The 19,476-nt window shown below is 48.0% G+C and overlaps 1 protein-coding gene across 1 annotated transcript in view; it reads right to left on the bottom strand.

The window, feature by feature from the left end:
- Window positions 1-9,355: 9,355 nt before the first annotated feature.
- Window positions 9,356-19,476, bottom strand: part of ACTN2 (actinin alpha 2) — a 61,520-nt gene continuing 51,399 nt past the window's right edge. The window contains exons 15-21 of the mRNA XM_054584730.1: window positions 18,401-18,583; window positions 16,146-16,280; window positions 15,159-15,338; window positions 14,459-14,605; window positions 11,906-11,971; window positions 10,709-10,867; window positions 9,356-9,560 (exon numbers count right to left, since the gene is read on the bottom strand). Coding sequence (XP_054440705.1) covers window positions 9,402-9,560; window positions 10,709-10,867; window positions 11,906-11,971; window positions 14,459-14,605; window positions 15,159-15,338; window positions 16,146-16,280; window positions 18,401-18,583 — 1,029 coding nt within the window. The 3' untranslated portion in view covers window positions 9,356-9,401. The remainder of the gene's footprint in view (window positions 9,561-10,708; window positions 10,868-11,905; window positions 11,972-14,458; window positions 14,606-15,158; window positions 15,339-16,145; window positions 16,281-18,400; window positions 18,584-19,476) is intronic.

A 19,476-nucleotide genomic window follows, 5' to 3' on the forward strand; every position in this document is an offset into this window, starting at 1 on the left:
TTTTTAGAAAATCTGAAGTGTGGAGGATGTTGCTTTTGGTGTTTTTTTTTTAAATTTGTTTTTCAGTTTTTCCTAAGAATACAGTAAAATATTTCTGTTTAATAAAAAGGAATAAACAGGTACTTAATCAACTTCAGATGGTGAACTGAGGGCCAAACTTGCCAACTGCTAACTTATCTCACTTTAATAAATGAGGTGTAACAAGGGGAAAATGATCTGGCAAACAGTTTTTGAGGTCTTGTCTTTGAATTCTGCAAATTTATATCATGAACATGGAAGCAAATCAAATAATTTTTAAATTGAAAATTACTCACTGAGAACAAACTCTTTTCTACAAAAAGAAGTCAATGTTCAATGCTTATTTTTAATGCTTTCGTTCATCACTTGAAACTGTGGGGCGGGGGCGGTTTCAGAGCCTGTCACTCCAAGATGCGCTTCTGTGGTGCGCAGTTGTTTTCTTTCTGCTCCTCATATATGTCAGGACAAACTTCTATTTACCAAATGTCTGTTCTTCTCATCCTGAAATGACCCTTGGAAGCCCCCCAGGTAGCTCCTCTGGTCCCTGGCTCAGGCTGTCCTACACGCCCACGTTCCCTGTCTGCCTCTGAGCCTCTCATGCTGGTGGGGCCTCTGACGCTCTCCTGTATGGGCGTTTCCCGTGCCTGTGCATTAAATTGGATCATTTTCTCTTGCTGATCTGTCTCAGGCATGCTTGATTATTAGACCAGCCAGAAGAATCCTGAGGGCAAAAGAAAGTTTGCTCCTCCCCACAAAACTAAGTTAGTATTTTGCTTTTGTTTTCCTTTAAAGGGCACATTTTAAAATAAAGATGATTTAAAAGAATTAAGTGAAGTAGCCAATATTGTTTTCTGGCCCTGCTTGGAAGGGAATCTCCAATTAAATAATCAAGTTGAAGCCTGGAATTTCTGTAGTATTTGGAACACACTTTAAAGTCATTAAAAGATAAGAGTTTGTGGTATATTGGCAGTTGTTGAAATCCTATGACTTGCTGGAGTATTTATTTAACAAATACTTATCGATACTGTCATGTGCCTATCACTGGAGCTAAAATAACGAGACAGACAGAACCAGGTCCTGCAGCCTGGCGGGCAGAACAAACAAAAGAAAGGTCAGGGCCATGGAGGAGGAGGATCTCTGCAAGCTCATGCTGCTGTTACTTGAGTTTTACTGATGAAAAACGGAAAGGAAAAGTTGGCTGGCCACCTCAGTCAGGTGGCTCACTTGGTTGGAGCATCATCCCATACACAAAAAGCCGCGGGTTTGAGCCCCAGTCAAGGCACATTCCTTGGATGCGGGGTCAGTCCCCGGTGGCGGTGTGTACGGAAGGCAACCGATGGACCTTTCTCTCTCACATCAATGTTTCTCTCTCTCCGTCCCTTCCCTCTTTCCTCTCTCTCTCAAACCAATAAACATATGCTTGGGTGAGAATTAAAAAAAAATGTTGGCTGGTCAGAATGCAGTGGTTATTTACAGGTGATTGATCACAGCGAGTTAGAGATTTCTTTATTCCTACTCCACTCCCACTGCTTCACTTCACTGACCCGGAAGAAAAGCACACAAAAGAAGTTAAACAGCTTGCCCGAGGTCCCGCTTCCAACTGCTGGGTCTCAAACCTGGGAACGCTGGAGCTGGAGCGAACGTTCCCGCAGCGAGCACTCAGCGGCTCCCCCCTCGGAGCAGTTGATGAAAGAGCCTTTCCCCTGAGTAACTGAACACCTGACCCCTTGTAGTTCCACCCTCACTCAGGCTCCCTGCCTCCCTGAATGATGCAATGAGATGTGCAGCTTACTCCTTTAGTAAATGCGGGTGCATATGTGTACTAAACTCTGCTGTTTGGGAGCAATTAAATAAAAATCATGTATAAAAATGAGCAATTTTGTTAACTTTGTTAGACATACTAATCAAACTTTTTCAAAACATTCAATGAAAGAGTATTCTGAAAATTATTTAGCCATCATGTATAGATTTTATTTATTTATTTTTGCTTACATGAAGTAGAACATACTAAATATTTTATAAAATAAAATAGAATAACTTCAAGATTATAACTGGAATAGTTTGTTTGTTTGGACAGGTATGTTTTAAATACCTTCTTGTATAATAGGCACCAAATCTAAAAGAAATGTAAAAAATTAGCACATATTTTATCTAGAGAAACTTCAACGCAGCGGTTGCTTGCGTTGTTACTGCACAGCCACGTGGGGCTCTGCTATCTCCACCTCCCATGAACTCCAGAGCCAGAGGTTTGGTGGAAAAGGAAAAGGAGACTTTTATTTAAAGGCTATACAATTGTGGAAGAATAACAGACTTCTGCCTCAAAGCCCCTTCCTTTTAATGCCCCCAAAGACAAATAATTCCTTCACCTCTTGCCTGCTCAGTTCAAGGATGTGCCTGGAATCCCTTCTCCCTTTTAAAAACACCATCCTTTGGGAAATACAGGTGGCTTAGCTGGTTGCCAGTGGCAGTGCAGCTCCAGGCTCCTTTGGAGTCGGTGTGCGCCCGCGTCCCGGCGGCATGCTGCCAGATCCTCCGGCTGCTGCCCGCCCACCCGCCCCGACTTGCACCCCCGTCTCACCGGCCATGGGCTGGCCAGTGAGTCCGTGCACCTCGCCAGACAGGATAGTGCAGGGCAGTTGCCAGCACTGTTGCTGCTCTTCCTGCAGGGAGGGGCTCGTAGCCTGGCCACACGGTTTCCAGGACCTGTGGGTCCCCGACCCCCGACAAGGCTAGTGAGGGAGAGAAAAGAGAGCGAGCTCCTGCATGGGCTCCATTTTAAATCTTTTGCCCCCAAATCCTATGTACCATGGAGTGTCCACCTCGTTAGTCAATCAAGGCTAACATCTATCGCAGGCATCAGCCCACGCTCACAGCGGCTCTGCCGCCCCTCCCATCACCACGATCTGCAGGAAGGTAGGGGGCTCTCTAGACACGCAGGGCCGGGCACAGCATCTCTGCCCAGCCGGGCATCACATGCAGTTCATTTACCGTCACCTGGGGGTATGGCACACCAGTCTGTGGCTTCAATCCGCTGCCTTGGGGTTTCTTTCCTGAGACCCCTCCCCCTTCTCGGCGGAAGGCAGGCTCTTCACCATCTCGGGGTTCCCTCCCCCATTCCGGGGAGCACAGCCTCTCATCCCCATCCGGGTTTCCGACTCCCCAGCGACCTGGCCAGACCCCCGTTACAGTCCCACAAAGCACTGGCGTTCTGGCCGGGGCTGCTTTGGTTGGTCAGCGGTGCTCTTCCAATCCGCTTTGCACCAGAGAGTGGTTGAAAGGAACTGTGTAATACATGATGTAACGGGGCACAGCCAGGACCCCCCACAAGGGTATTTGTAACAGGGTTCAGAAAATGGGGTATCCAAGAAAAAATATATTCTCCCCACCCAGGGCAGGCCGCCATGAGGGAATAGGAGCCTTGAGCAGGGCCATTGAGAGTCATTTGGCAAGTCAGTAACAGGACAGCTTCATTCCTCTTATGCAAAGAGGGTTATTTTGCACATCACCAAGGCTAATCAAGAAGGTTTGAAAGACTTAATGCAGAATGTAACAGGGAAGAGGAGAGATGGGGGCCTGCAGGAGAGACAAAGGGGCCCAGACTCTGGGGAACAGTGTGAAGACCACGTGGGAGGAAAGAAGGAGAAAGGACTCTTGCTCGTGGGCCATGATAGGTGCCACATGGTTATGGATTAAGAGTGGGAGATAGAGGCGGCGCAGCGGAGGGTGCTGAGACCCGCGAGAGGCCTGCCGCGCCGAGCCCCGGACTCTGTTCTTTTCCTTCTGGACGGTCCCCCTGACAGGCCTGACTGGGCAAAGGGGGGAAGGCAGGACGGTGTGTGAGCTGGTGGTTGTTTTAAGGGGATTTTGAGGTTTAAGAGCGACATTTAGCCATTAATCAAACCTGTATAACTGTGGGGTATTGAATAAATAGTTCCTTTCCTTTTCACCAAACTGCCATTCAGAGCCATAATTCCAAGGGTGGCGGGCAAAGGACCTACAACCGAGGGATCCCGGGGAAGGGGGGGTCGTTTTTTGGGTAATAGCATCTGGGCCCCCTCTCTCCCCCACGGGTCCATTTGTTCAGTAACAATGTGATTTGTTTCAATACACGACAAGAAGCCATTCGGATGATTCGTATTGTTGATGCTCTGATTCCCCATCTCTGACCTCCTTCATGGGCAGTGCATTTTTTGGCAATAATCAAGGATGGAAAAAGGAGGTCAGAAAATGAGACCTGGCTTCACTGCCACCCCACTACTTTATAAGCTACATATCTGATTTCAGAATGTCCCAACAAGGGTCAACATGCCACAGGTCAACTTTAGCAGAACAATGAATAAGATGGGGAAAGATAGAAAGTTTAGGGTGGGAGTATGGTGCCTTCGTTAAGCATTCCCCCAAAGAAGTAACATTTCAGACTGCCTCTTTGTCTGGTGTCCTGGAGATTTTTACACCCCAGGTCAACGCACCTTTTTGTAAGATTTAGAATGGGTGGAGAGTGGGCTTTTCTTTTGAAAAGCGGAAGAAGGAATCCTATACAAGTGAAGTGACAAAGGAAACCCCATGATAACAGGAAGGAGCACATGGAAGTGGAAGATCTAGAAACGCATTAAAAGCATACATTTCTACGGAGCACCTGCACATCATTCCCGTGCGCAGGTGCTCTTGCTGGAAGGCCACTCCTCGAAGTCACGCATCAGCTTGAATCCCTTCCCTCCACTCTCCAGCCAGGCACTGGCCAGATGATTCCCACCTTTTCTCATTCCTGTGGGTGCTACTCAATAACACTCAAACTCACACAAACGTGCACCACTGTCCTTTCAGTGTTTACTACCTGCCACGTGTGCGTCCTGTGCTAAAGGACGCAGGGGTGAGACACATCCCCGCCCCAGGTGACCTGGGACACAGGAGAGGCTGAGCAGCAAAGCAGCAACCTTGGGCAGGGTGTGGGGTGCTCAAAGCAGGGGCAGGAACCAGCTGCACAGATAGAGGAGATTAAGCCTGTGAAGGGGGTGCTGGGAGGGAAGGCCTCACAAAGGAGGGGCAGACTCAGAGAAGGGTGACCACCCCAATATCTGAAACATGAGAAAGGCCAGGAAGAAAGGGTGACATTTTGGGAATAACACTGCTGCTTGAGTGTAAAATGCCGGTGGGAACCGTGGCCAGAGAGAAGGCAGGCTCCCCGCTGGCACTCCCTGACACAAAGGCCTTGATTTCCTCCCGTTTATTGGCGGCTCCCCTTAGTCACAGCAGAGAACAGGCCCGAGAGCAGGGAGGGTTTCAGTTGCCTGGAGCAGTGCTGCTCAGCCTGACCCCCACACCTTCTGCACCTTCGACTGCTTTGGGGGAGGACTGCTAACAGGTGGCAGTGCCCTCTCACCCCTGCAGCTACCAAAGACTGATCGGAGTGGTCAGAGTGGTTGGGGGTGGGTCATCAGGAATTTTTAAAATAGATTTTATTTCTTTCAAGGGGGGTGGGGGAAGCAAGGGAGGGGAAACACCAATGTGTGGTTGCCTCTCGCGCGCCCCCAACTGGGGAGCTGGCCTGCAACCCAGGCATGTGCCCTGATTGGGAATGAAACGGATGATCCTTTGGTTCGCAGGCCAGCACTCAATCCACTGAGCCACACCAGCCAGGGCTCACTGGGCATCCTTGGTGAAGCTGATGTGCCTCTCCGGTTGAGACACGGGCGTGGGACATGCTGGGGAAACCCAGTGTGGGAAGCAAATACTCCTGGCAATGCTGCAGGGAGAGGCCATGCGGATGCCAGGGCAGCGCAAAGGCTGTGAGGCTCACAGGGGCCCCCAGAAGGTACGCCGCCCACGGGGAAGGTGGTTCTGACGAGGGCGGCCATTCTTGGTTTTTGCCAGGGGCCACTCAGGCGGTCTCAAAATAATACCATCAAATGCAGACCGTAATACCATTTTATAGTTTATACCAAGTATTCAAAAGTTCTTTTTTCCCTCTACAACTACTACAGGAGTGGGCAAAAGTAGGTTTACAGTTGTGAATAGGGGAGTCTGTTCTTGTAATATTACCATGTTATTTATTTGTGTAAATAATGAAGGCCAACCATTTGAGCATTTATGAGATCGTACCTAAGGGAGCTGTGCACCGTTTCATTCTTTTGAGTTAACTGTTACTGTTATAATCATAACCTTTTTTCCATACAAGTAACTGTAACCTTCCTTTTGCCCACCACTCTATTTACATAGAGAGCTTTCTCCATCTCTGGTAGCTGACCTTGCAGAAACACGTTGCGTGTTCATCTGCACATCTGCCACTTTGGCTTCTTGGAAGCCCCAGCCATGCACAAGGACTGGCGGGTGCAGCGTGCAGCTCGCCCGAGCATTTCACGTGCCCTCCGGGAAGCCTGTCCCACTAAGGGGCCGACAGGGAAAGACTTCCAGGCTCTGGGGAGCCTTGGCGAGGCCTTCTGACAAGCCTCAACACCTCAGCTCCCACCTTCAGAGGAATGATGTCTGTCAGTTCAGTGTTGTTATTAATTAATGAATCCAAAAGGGAAGAAAAATCCTGCCTCCTCTGTGCCCCCACTTGAACTGCAAAAGCACCTCGGACGAGCAGTGCGGCCACAGCGCAGGCTGTGGGGCACGTGAGAAAGCTCGCGGACAGCTGGGCACACTCAACGCCTTCTTATCAGATAACCCAGGGAAACTGGGTGAATTTGTCAGCTTGGTAACAATTAGCAGCTTCTTAAAATACAAGTTTCTGATGTGATGTCATTTAGATTTGTTTCCTTTCACTTCAAGGCTGCAGAGAACTCAGGCCCAGCTTCTTATTTCACGAGCACACAGGAACTGGGGACATGGCAGGGAAGGCGACCAAGTCACTGCCAGGCATTTCTACGTGGCCTACTAGACGGCGCCAGCATTTGCCTGGCCATTCGTGTCCTGTAGCCTGTCCAGTGACAGCTTCTCTAATTCTTTCACACTTTTGATTACTAATGAGCCTTCCCTTTACTTCTAATCCAGTGGTTTTCAACTGAGGGTTACTAGAATTCTCCTTGGAGCTTTAAAATAATACAAGTATCCAGGTCTTAACTCAGACCTCCACAACGTAAAATTTGGATTAGGGCTGCGTACATACACATTTTTAAAATACCTGTTGGGGATCACGGAGTGGTCTCCTAGGTTAAAAAGTCCTTCCTAGGCCATTCTTTCCTGACCCATTCATTGCCCGCCTCTAGCTCACTCAGCCTTAACTCCTCGGCTGCAACTCACCCTCTACCCAATAAGCCAGTCTCTATCCAATGTTTTAAAGAAGGCAAATACTAACCCAAATGAGAGTTTTAAAATATGATGGATATTTTAGGCAAGGAAGTTTGTGGTTAACCAAAGACACTGGTTTTCCTTTGAAAAAATAGGCATGGATTCTTTTTCTTTTACAAATTGTTTAATTGATAATTCAGCTTCGGAAATAAAAATAACTTCTAAAATGAGAGTATAAACATGTTTATTAAGTGTTTTTCAGAGTTAATCTTTCTTCATTTATTAGCAGATAGTACTGGTCTATTCTTTTGCCTGAACATTGTAAAGAAATTAAAATTTTAGATAGAGGAGCTACTGTACCCATCCCAAAACACTGCAAGTCCCCCTAGTGGCCTCAAAGGCAGAACGACTTCCCAGTTTTTCCTTAATGTCTATGGCTGGAATATAGCACCTGCGTGAAGTAAAACAAGGAGTCAGGTTTCCTTTAAACATCACCCAAAGTGTTTGGCATTAAACATAAGGACTTGGGTATTTCAGGAATTTTCTAACTATCAAATACTTTATAAAAATGAAGCAAATTAAATGAAATTTATAAAGGCTGAAAGTTTTAAATGGGCCAATGTAGTATAAGTATAAAGTTACCAGTTATGAATGGAAAATATCACATTTCCAGCTGTTGGTGGAAATCCATAAAAATCTGAGAAAACAGACTGTGAGTAACAGGCACATTGCTGCTTTTCTAGTAACACTTGACTTGCTGTTTGCAACTGTTTTTGTTTGTTTATAATCCATTTCCTGATCATTAAGGACTCAGATATAAACAGAATTCCTGCTTTATTCTCTACAAGCTGTCAACAAGACAGAAAACAGAGAGAGGGGAGTCACAGCATATGGCAGCTCAAGCATTAGAACAAACGAACATTCAGGAGATCAGACGATGCTGGGAGCATGTGTGGCGTCCTCTGTAACGGGCTTCCGGTGTGGACGCAGCGCTCATAGGGTCGGCACCCAAACACCGCGGTGACCGCACACCGAGTGCTGGCAACAGCGTCTAGTCATTCCTACTGCACAAAATGAATTCGCCCAAAACGTGTAAAGGGTCTGCAATTCAAGAATTTATCTCTACTGCTGCAAAGAATAAGTCCTTCCGTACTAACTCCTTCTCCTGACCTGGTAAGAAAACCGAAGGCATAAAGTTCGGCCTGGTGAGTGACGAGGGTGCTGGTTTCTGACTCATCTCCTGTTATGAACTGTTACTACAGACACCTGTGTATTTCAAACAGCGCACTTGTCTGCAGTCATTCTTGAGAACCTATACTAACAAGCTCTAGGAAAAGCACAGAAACCTGAAATCACTGCTTCATTCTAAAATACTCGTTTCACCTTACGATCCCACCTTCCTCTCTGGCAATCAGACTGACTGCTGTGTTATCTGAGGTCTCTACTTTGGAGGATAAATAAGGCATTGAAATCTATCTGGACTGCATAGTTCTAAACAATGAAGAATTGACTATAATCTCTATGTAAAAATGTTTAAGTACTAAAGATATTTTGGGTAGTCTGGTTCTATTCCCTGGAAGTTCCATCTCACAATATGAAATTCAGCTAAAGAGACAATAGTACCATTTATACTTAAATATTGCTAATCTTTGGATAAGCAAGAAAATAAAACACTGATACTCCAAGCATATTTCCCTAGTGATAATCACATAAGCATATTAGATACAAGAATATTTTTAAAGGTATCATTTACCAATTTTTTTCCTGGTCTTAAATCTTGTATTTTGGAATTTCCCATCTTGTACTTTTTTTGTCCCTAGATCCTCCTAATTTTATACTACTCAAGTAATTTACTTTATCAAAGAAAAAAACCCGCTATTTCCTTGCATGTAGCTAACAATGCGGAAATGAAGAAACCTATTTATGAAGCACACTGAATCCTAAGCCGTAGAAACTGAATTTCAGCCTGTAACATTGCTGGCCGTAACTGAGCTGTAAAACCTTTCCCTTCACTTAACAAGGATTGATAGTTTTCCACTGCGTGGGGCGGGTCCGGGGGCGGGTCCGGGGGCGGGTCCGGGGGCGGGGCGGGGGCGGGTCCGGGGGCGGGGCGGGCGCGGGCGCGGGCGCGGGTCCGGGCGGGCAGCGTCGGCTCACAGGTCGCTCTCGCCGTAGAGCGCAGAGGAGAAGGCGGCGTAGTCCAGCGCGCCAGGCACGGCGCCCGGGCCCTTGTAGGCGGGCATGCGGCTCAGGCAGTACTGCGCCTGGTCCGGGGGCAGCTCGCGCCGCAGCTCCTCCGCCAGGATGTAGGGCTGCAAGAGACGGGGGGTGCCGGTCAGTCGCGGGAAGCCGGCAGCGGCGTGCGGCGGCGGCGTCAGGCGCGGAAAGCTCTGCGGGCCGCCAGCCCGACCGGCTTCCTCACCCCGAGCCGCCGCGGGGGGCGAACACTGGGACCCGGCCCCCGCGGCGCCTTGTCACCCTACGAGCCCTGTCGGCGTCTGACCTGTGTGACCTGTCGTCAGAAAAGGGAGGCGTTTCCTGCTCGGCTTACTAAAACGCGAGGAGCAGGCTGCAATGGAGAAAACCTCCCTCTAGAGTAAAACTGGCATTCAAAAATGGACTCTTTTTTAAATGTCACACGTCCAACAGGAAATAGGATAATTCTGGTAAAACAGACTGGCTGGTAAGTGTCACAATAAATGAATAGCAAACGTCATAGTGTAATTTATAGAAGGGTTTGGGGGGCTTCCATGAGCCATGGCTTGCCTCCTAGGCCAGGTGGACTCTCCTCCACCTCCTCCCCATGATAAAGGATTCATCCTAAAATAAACATGGCTGTTTTCATGACATTTTACCTTCTCTGATGGGGTACGGGAGTAGCATGGCCCTGCTAATGTGTTTTATCACCTCCCTTCCTTCTCTTCCCACCCAAAACACCAAAAGGTAACAGAATCACATACCCCCAACTAAATTTACAGCCACGGAGATGTTTTTCGTGTCTGGGATGATACAAGAATTCTGGACTTGCCATGAAAAGCTTGCCAATTTTTTTTTTTTAACCACTGGACAGCTCCAATGTGTGGACAAAAAGTTAGGGTCATTGATCCTTAAGAAAAGGTCCCAGGTCCCTACCATCTGAATTGTGCTGTTCCTTAGCAGCCTTATCTAAGAACTCAGAATGCAAAATGGGGTGGAACCAGTAAAACACACCAAAAAAACTAAAATACACACTCTTGGTTCCTCCCATAAACTCACTGAAGCCCAAGATCAAATTTCGGGAGAATGTGTTTTTCTGGTCTGGGCAAACCACTGCTCTTTCCCTGCTGCTTTCCGAGTTCAGTGCTGCTGCCGTACAACACGCCCTGGTGTCAATGGGTTTTCCTCGCAGTGCTGTTTCTGTGTGTACTGGAAGGATGCCGTGGGCGGGAGCAAACACAGAAGAAAACGTGTCTGTGCAGACCTTATCGGACGCCAGGATGCGGAAGGAGGCGATGACCTGCTCAGCCGTGTCCGTGTCGGCCGTCTCTCTGGTCATGAAGTCGATGAAGGACTGGAAGGTGACAGTGCCCTGTCCGTTGGGATCCACCAGGGTCATGATGCGGGCAAATTCGGCCTCGCCCTGCGGCAAGGTTGCAAAGGAACGTTTACTTCAACAGCACCCAGTGGTGGGCAGAGCCACTCTTCCCTACTGCCTGCAAGTGCCTTTCTGTGTGAAAACTTAAGTATTCCTGCATCCCCCTCAGTCTTTGGAACAATTCCCAGGGTGACCTAGGTTCTCTATCTGCCAATGACTGTAACAGCTGTGGCTTCAAGCCAGAAGCTCCTGAATATCAGACTTCCTTTCGCCCTGGGACCCACAGTCCTTCAGGCCTGAACATAAGAAGAGAAATTCAGGGAGAGTTGGGCCCTTTCTAGACAACTGAGAAGAGTAACATGCTAAATAGAGGACAGTTAAGAAGATGGTTCTCATGATGTATTTTCAAGGTCCGAGAGGCAGCTCATGTTAAAAATATACATTAGTGGATAACAGAGAAGAGAGGTGAGTGGCACCATCGCTGCCCACAGGGAAATGTAAGACTTTCTTAGTGATGTATTACTAAAACCCTCTAAAATATTAGAGGAAACACCACTTAAAAATATCAGGATACTATAAGCCACTGAGTGTATACTTTAAATGGGTGAATTGTATAGTATGTGAATTATATCTCAATAAAGCTGTTAAAAATCAGGAAAGGTTATGTTCTCTCCTTTCACTGAAAAATATCTGACTGCCCTGGCCAGGTAACTCAGAGCATTGTCCTGATACACCAAGTTACAGGTTCAGTCCCCAGTCAGGGCATATATAAGAATCAACCAATGAATGTATCAATAAGTGGAACAATGAATCAATGTTTCTCTTTCTCTCCCTCCCTGCCTCCCTTCTTCTCTCCTTCTAAAATCAATTTTAAAAATCTGATCAATTACTGAATAAAAATACATGTTCTAGTTCTGTGAAATTACTTTATAGTGTAGCAGTCAACTTTGAAAAATACTATCCTACTCAATGACAATAGATCAATCCCAAATGTGCTACTGTCCTTTATGGCAGTCACCTCCTATAATAAATCCAAGCTCAATAAAATATCAAACCTTTGTGAAATTTCCACTTCTGCCTTACCAAATCATAGCCCATGGAAATCAAGCAAGCTCTGAAATCCTCGTGATCCATCAGGCCATTCTTCCTCTGCCAACAAATATAAACAGAGAAACTGAGACTTAGAGGCAAATGAACAACTCTACTTCATCCACGGGAGAAAACCCAGTAAGAAAGGGGACACCTGGAGCTTTGCCCAGAGACTGTGAAAGTCACCACTGACTGTCAGGAAGACTGGAGCCAACACAGAGATGTTACCAAATGATTTCTCAAAAAGGGAGAAGGGAGGTAGACAACAGACTGAAAAGCAAAAAGACCACACATTCAAGAAAGTGAAAGAAGGAAGTGCCCAGTGTCGTGGAAAATGATCTAGTCAGGAGCTGACAACTGCCACCCACTTACCACAGAGCACACCCCCACCACTCTCAGGCCCTGGCCGGGACGGCGTGGACCTGTCCGTGAGGCAGACTGGGACTTAGCCCCGATCCTGTGAGGGTCTACACAGCACAGCTCACAGAGGGGCCAGGGGACAACCTTCCCAGTGGTGCGAAGGCCGGGCAGGACACATGGTGTCCCAGGCTCTAGTGACACAGGTGTCCACCCAAGCCCTAGGGGTGCTGTGGAACACAGGCTGCGTTGAAGGTGTCCTTGAGGGTTCTCAGAGGACAGCTAAGGTGCAAGCACCAATATAAAACTAAAGATAAGAAAACACTTTAATTGGCCAAGCCGGTAATAAGTAGAGGTCATTTTCTGGGATTTTCATGGTCCCAAAAGCTCACATTAGAGGTTCTTTTTTCTGTGAATGTTCTCGCACCTCTGTGATCGGCCCTCAGTCACCCCTGCCTCTCTCTGCAGCATCTCCAAAGCGGTGCCTCCCGCTGTGGACAGGCCTCCCTCCCTCTCACCACCGGCTCCCTCAGGATTCCTGCTCCAGCTCTCCTCCCTCCTCTCAGCGGGGTCGTTCCCTGCGATCTGGGCCTTCTCTCTCCTCGCTCTCTAGACCTTCCCTTGCCAGAGATGACCATGCGGTTTCAGCCTGAAGTCCAGAATGGGATGCCTCACTGTGCAGGGCACCTCCAATACAGAAGCACCCCTTTTCTTATGTTCTCAAGGCTCAGAATTTTCAGTTAATTTTTAATCTTTCCCTTAGCTTCCTGTCATTAAATTGTCAGATTTCTGTGATAACTGACCTGTCTGTTCTCTTCTCCTCATTCCCAACACTCTCTCCCTCAGCCCAGAAGTTCACATTCCTCCGCCCTCACATCTGACCCTCTGCCCCCTTTCTCTCCCCTCCCCGACCCCTGCAGCCCCACTCACCCACAGCTGCCAGGGGCATTTTTCCGAAGCCAGCTCCTTCATACCTACCATACCTCCTCTACAGCCCTAGCAGCATGGCTGCAGGCCCCAGCCATGGATCTGCTATTCCCGTCTCCCCTTTTTAATGAGAAGAGGAAACGAAGTGGATTGTGTCCTTGACACCGCTCCCCATGACTTCCAGCAAGCTGTTTCCCTCTAAGACACATACGGTTAACGTTTAATTCAAATGAATGTTCAAACTTGGAAGGTTCTGCACTGGCCTTTTTTGGACCTTTGTTGCAAAGGACAGTCTCCTTATCTTGGATTCAAGTAAAGATGTCTTTATCTGTGACGTGGCCCAAATGAGCGAGGCCTGTCCAACAAGCCCAGGTGGGTTTGTGCAGGAACAAGGGCCAACTATTTCCCTCCATGGAAACCTGAATGTCAATGAATGACGTCAGGGCAGCACTAGAGCATTTCCACACAAAGAAGCCGAAACCAGGCCAACTTCCGTCTCCAAATCCACATGTAATTCTTTACTTAGGCCTCAGCTCCCTGATCAGAAGTCTGCTGTCTGGGATCTTTAATGGGCCTGCATTTGGCTGGCCCAGCCCACAGGCATCTTAAGAACCATTTAGTGATATTTGTAAATCACTAACAGGGTCTGAAACAAAGTAATGACATATCCTTTTTTCAGATCTTTAACAAATTGAATGTGGCCTTCATGATAAGCAAACTGGGAATTTTCTTATAAATAATTGGTTTTACTCAATACTGAAATGAAAATACACAACTTTTCATAAATGATCACCATTTTGTTGGTGCATTTTCCTTAAAACATTTCAAGAGTCGATTTTGTTAATTAAATAGGAAAACTAAGTTTTATATGGCACAAGAACAGGTTGTATTTCTATCATGTACTTTACCTAAATAGTTACTTAGGAAAACTACCTCAGAGGTTTGGGTTAAGTGACCTAAATCCAACAACCACATTTTTTTAAGGGCAAATGTTCTCTTAGAACAAATCTAGCTTTGCTGCCAAGTACAAAGGGATTTACTGAGTCACCTGCACACAACCGTACACAATCCTAGACGTCTGTCGCCTGGGCAACAGCAGAGCTTAGCACACTTCCCTGCGGTGGTTATTTTCCTGTGGCGTTGATCATCCTCTGTCCCGCTAACCTTCCTAGGGCGTTATGGCTTAAATAACAGTATGAGTATTATCTTAAACATATGAGAATGTCCCCAGGACAGCCCTTCAAAGAACTCGAGGGGAGGTACCCGGTCAAAGTGGTTGAAGGAGGCTCTGAACTCGTTCATCTGCTCCTGGGTGATGCCCTTAGCGTCCCGCGTCAGGATCTGCGTCTCCACCTCGTTGATGGTTCTGGCGATGGTCGTCAGCAGCAGCTCCCATCCAACACGAATGTGCTGCCAGGGAAAGGAATGATCAGCAACAGGGGCTGCCAGCACGTCACTCTTGGCCAAAGGGAGGTAAGGAGGCCTACTACAGCCTTTCCTACATTGGTTTACTCCACTTTTTGCAAGACCCTGCAGTGGGAAATACTCAAAAGCAAGGCCAGGTTCTAACAGTGACAATTGACACCTTGTAAACAAAATACACAATGCTCAGTGTCTTTGTCACTAGAAATATCTTTTCATTTCCAAAGTAGCAGGAGGGGCCTTGATTATCCCCACTGGCTCCTCGGGAGAGCAAACTGGGTCAAACCGATAGACATGTAACTTCCGGTTGTCTCTCTGAAGCCATGCAATGAGTTCCCATTGTGATGATGTTGCAGATGATACAAATACATAGTGCTTCTTAAATAGCTCACAAGCCTTTTCACAAGTGGTGATGGAAAGATCCCTACCTTCCACACCTGCAGAACTTAACAGGGCCAAACGAGACAGGTGTGGGAGAAAACACCGTGAGTGAGATGGTCACAGTAAGGAACAGCAGCGCAAGGGTGTGTGGTGCCTGTACCTCCATGGTGTAGTTCGTGTGTCTGTTGTCGAAGACCAGGGCCTCCTGGATGAGCTGGTGGTCTCCCTCAAGCTTGTCGATATTGTTCTTGTAGTTGATGATGTTGTGCTCGTATTGCTTCAGCTGATTCATCTGGTCCTCCAGGGACGCTGTGATCTGGATGGAACTCCGGGCGATCTCCTGACGCAAAGCACAGGGCAGACACAGGTGAGCGGGAGTCAACAAGCCACTCTGCTGAGGATGCTATGCCAGCAGCAGCCAACAGGGCTTTGCTTTCTCAGATGAAGTGAGAAACAGGAAAGTGCCACAGAACAAAACTAGCTCTAGTTCTGGTCCATCTAGAAAACGAGAGAAATATCAACTAGGATCAAGAAAAACAAAGCAAGAGGGGTAATAAAAGGGTCGCTCCAGCCTTGGTGCAGAGGAGGAGGCTCCCGGCCACCGGGTCCCGGGATCAGCTGTACCAGCAACTGCCGCACAGGTCCGGACGGTGGCCCACGAGGGGAAAGAATTCCTTCCAGCGTCCAATGTTCTCCCCTCAGAAGAAAGTTAACACTTTATCACCAAAAGGGAGATTGGGAGAAACAGAAGGGGGCCACCCCATGTCCCCTGGCTGCTCCTGGTGAGAAAATGAACCCAGGAATCAGTGTTGCTCAAAGACCACTCTTCCTTCCTTAAAGTTCTGAAAGTGCAGTGTTTGTGACTCTTCACGTGTCCTTCCTCCTCAGGGCAGATGGTTTACAATCCAGGTCCTACAGACATTAAAACTGAGAAAAAGCCCCATCATCATTTTTAATGACAGAATGAACGGGTGGGCAGCAAGAACCACCTCGCCCCCTTAAGTGGGCCGCCCACTGCAGGGCCCATGGGCACAGCGGCTGCCGAAGCCGGGGGCCAACCAGAGCTACGGCACTAGAGGCACCACGGCCGTGTCAGCTCGGGTACTGACCTCCAAGTCAGGAAAACTCTCGGAGGGCACCAACCTACCTCCATCTTGTTCTGGATCCAGGGCCCGATGGCATTGGCCTGAGCGGCAAACTGGCGCCGCAGGCGCTCATTGGCGTGCTGGCGGGCCAGCTCCTCCTGCAGGGACTGATCCCGGATAGGCACGAGCTGCTTCACCTGTCAGGGCCCAAGGGCAAAGGGGTCAGAGGCCAGCTTTGGTCCAATGGGGAGACCAGGGGGTGAATAAATGGTCCAAAGGGTGGGAATGGCAGGTGAGGGGGAGGGGAAGGCGAGGAGGGGGTGGAGAAGGTAAGGAGAGGAAGGAGTGTGGGAGTCCCAACTCTAGGACTAAAGGGAGAGTCCATTCTAGCTCTGACTGCCCCTCAGGGCCACCCAGTATCTGCTTAAGGCTGGATAGGTGTGTGTTAGGGACAGCGGGCTGGGTGCATCTGCATCAGGGACACTGACATTCCTCTCAGTTGCAGCTCTCAGCCCACGGGACAGGCACAGGGTACAGAGGATTTGTGAACTTTAATGAGGGAAAACTGGCATCTTTAGTTTCACTGCCTCTAACTGAAAGTTAGCAGTTCCCTGGACATGAACATGGGCAGCAAGTCCACAGTTGGGTTTGGCAACACTGTGACTGCATCACAACAGAAACCCCAGGCAGTCTCGTGCAGCGTCAGCGATCGCCTGCCTCTCGAAACGCCGCGGCTTCCGCAGCCTTAGACCTGCCCTCAGACCTCGGTTTCAATGTGTTAGCAAGAAGCACATGCATGACTACATCCCAGCTTTAAAACATATTTTCATGACTATATTTTAATGTAATTTCTTTCTGTTGTAACCTTTAAGTATCTATTTTAATTTACAAATGTTATTATCAGGAGGGATCCACAGACTTCCCCAGGCTGCAAAAGGGTCCAGGACGCAAAAGCCAAGGACCCTGGCTCCGTCCTGTGGGATGCTGGCGCATGGGAAGGGACCGCGCCCACCTGCCCCTGCGTCTCCGTTCCACTTGTGCCCTGAGATGTGCACTTTAATGCTGTCCTCTGTTCTCTTTGAATTAACACACAAGAGCTACTTCAGAAGTTTTTTTTGTGTCTTCTGCAAAACAGCTGCTGAAGACATTATTCAACTTCCCTTTTACAGAAATCCTTGTGGCTAATTTGCTTTATAACAGGGAGTGAAGAAAAGTTCATCTCACTCAAAGTCATGGTATTTCCCTTTTTTCAAGGTATCTGCTTAGCTGAACGCGTCCCCCTTCACTTGGCCGTCAGAAGACCAGGGCTGAGTGTGGCGCTCCAGGATGCGGTGGCTCAGCACCGCCCCTGCCCAGGCCTGGCTCCCCCTTTGCGTTGTTTCTAGGCACACAGGCACTGCGTGCGCGTTTCCACAGCCGCTGGGGCTCACTCCTTCACGACTGGGTGAGCGCGTGAGGTGACTGTGCTGCAATCTTAACATGAAAATGAATCTTTCTTAAGGATGAAACAAAAGGCTCCAATGAGCTCATTTTCACTATCACTGAATTTTTTTTAATCCTCTCCTGAGGACATTTTTTCATTGCTTTTAGAGAGGAAGGGAGAGTAAAACATTGATGTGAGAGAGAAGTATCCACTGGTCACCTCCTGCACATGCACGGCCCAGGGCGATTGGCCCCTGGACTGAGAGTCACATGCACCTGAGCCTGGACTGGGGACTGAACCTGCAACCCAGGTATGTACACTGACTGGGAATCGAACCCACAACCTTTTGGATACGGGATGAGGTTCCAACCAACCGGGCCACACTGACCAGGGCTATCACTGAATTTGAGGGCCGTTTCCCACAATTTAAAAGGCAGCAAGTTAGGAAGAGTAATTTCATTCCCCAGACATAGTTTTCTAAGCAAGTCTTCTGAATTGAAAATGCACACACATTTGGGACATGTTTATACCATGTTCTAAAAATTCTTTAATGAAGCACTACAGGCAAGATGATGCTACCAAATTTTTAGCTGGGATTTAAAAATGGTTTCCCTTATGGTATCAGTATCATAACCTTTACAGATTTTGCCAACATTTAAAAGATTTTCCCAAAGAAAAATCATCTCTACTTTCCTCACAAACCACAGATATTGCTGAATGGAATCTAAGAATTTAACATATTTTGTCTGTGAAATTTAGGGTAAATGATGCAAACTCAGGCAGTCACCTCCCCCTCCTCCCCTGGGGGTTTTTACACTGCCCTCAGGCTTGGCTTCATGAAGGCCCCGCCCCCACGCCCCGGCCCCGCCCCCACGCCCAGGCCCTGCCACCCACCTTCTCCCACTTGGTCCGGAGCTCGTCCATGGTGACGGTGCTGTAGGGGTTGCTGGAGCTGATCCTGATGCTGTAGCTCTGGATCACCTTCTCCACCTCGTTCTGGATGGCCATGATGGACTGCCGCTCGCCGTCCGCCTCCGGCAGCGTGGCCTTGAACTGCTCGTGGGCGGTGATCAAGCTCTAACCAGGGACAGGAGGAGGGGAACCGATCTTACTTATGTGAACCTCACAGTCTCCCACGTTCCCCTTCCGCACATGTAGAAATGCCTTTGGAACTGCAAAAACCTCCGGAGGAAAACAAGTTCTGGATGTTTCAGAAAAGCTATTTTGTGCACAACAGTCAAGTTCCTTGAAATGGAACAAAAGATATCATGACTATTTAATTGATGGCTATAAATACAAAGTCTTCAAAAAACAATGTTGTCTTTAAAAAAAAAATCATATTTGCTTTCATTATTTTCAATCCCCAGCTATTGTTTGGGCCTTACTCTCCACTGAGGAAAACTTAACTTCGCTGCCCTTTCTAATGACAGTTTTACCTTGCAAGTCCAACAAAATAACCCAGCGTTTGCTGGCTTTAGACCACCTAAAGACCACCAGGAAGTATATCCCTTACTAAAACAAAACAAAACAAAACTCTGTGAAGACCAAATCTTCCTCTTAAGGTTTCATAAAACTTCCATCTAAAAACCGACCCCTTGGCGCTGACCTGTGAGACAGCAGCCCCCTCAGTTCAGCTGCCCGCAGACGGCACGTGGACCACCTTCCAGTGCAAAGTAACATTCGCTTCAGGCGCTGCCACAGCCCAGCTGCCAGCACTTTGCGTTAAACCAAGACACAGCTTCCGGCATTGAGTGTGGCTCCCCGGCATCTTAGAAGTCTCACTGACTCCAAACGTAAATGAGTTTAGGTTGCTAATCTCTAACAGAGTGACCGCCAGACACACCATCACAGCCTCTTCCACAAGGCAAATGCAATGTTCAATAAAGTAACTTCTTCCCCCTTCCACCCAGGTGCAAACCCTTCTAGAATGTCTCTTGGCAAGGAGAAGTGGGTTCAAATCCCAATCTTCA

This window comes from Pteronotus mesoamericanus, unplaced genomic scaffold, assembly GCF_021234165.1.
Source record: "Pteronotus mesoamericanus isolate MK-2021 breed Mesoamerican mustached bat unplaced genomic scaffold, CSHL_Meso_final contig_120, whole genome shotgun sequence".
Taxonomy (NCBI): Eukaryota; Metazoa; Chordata; class Mammalia; order Chiroptera; family Mormoopidae; genus Pteronotus; species Pteronotus mesoamericanus.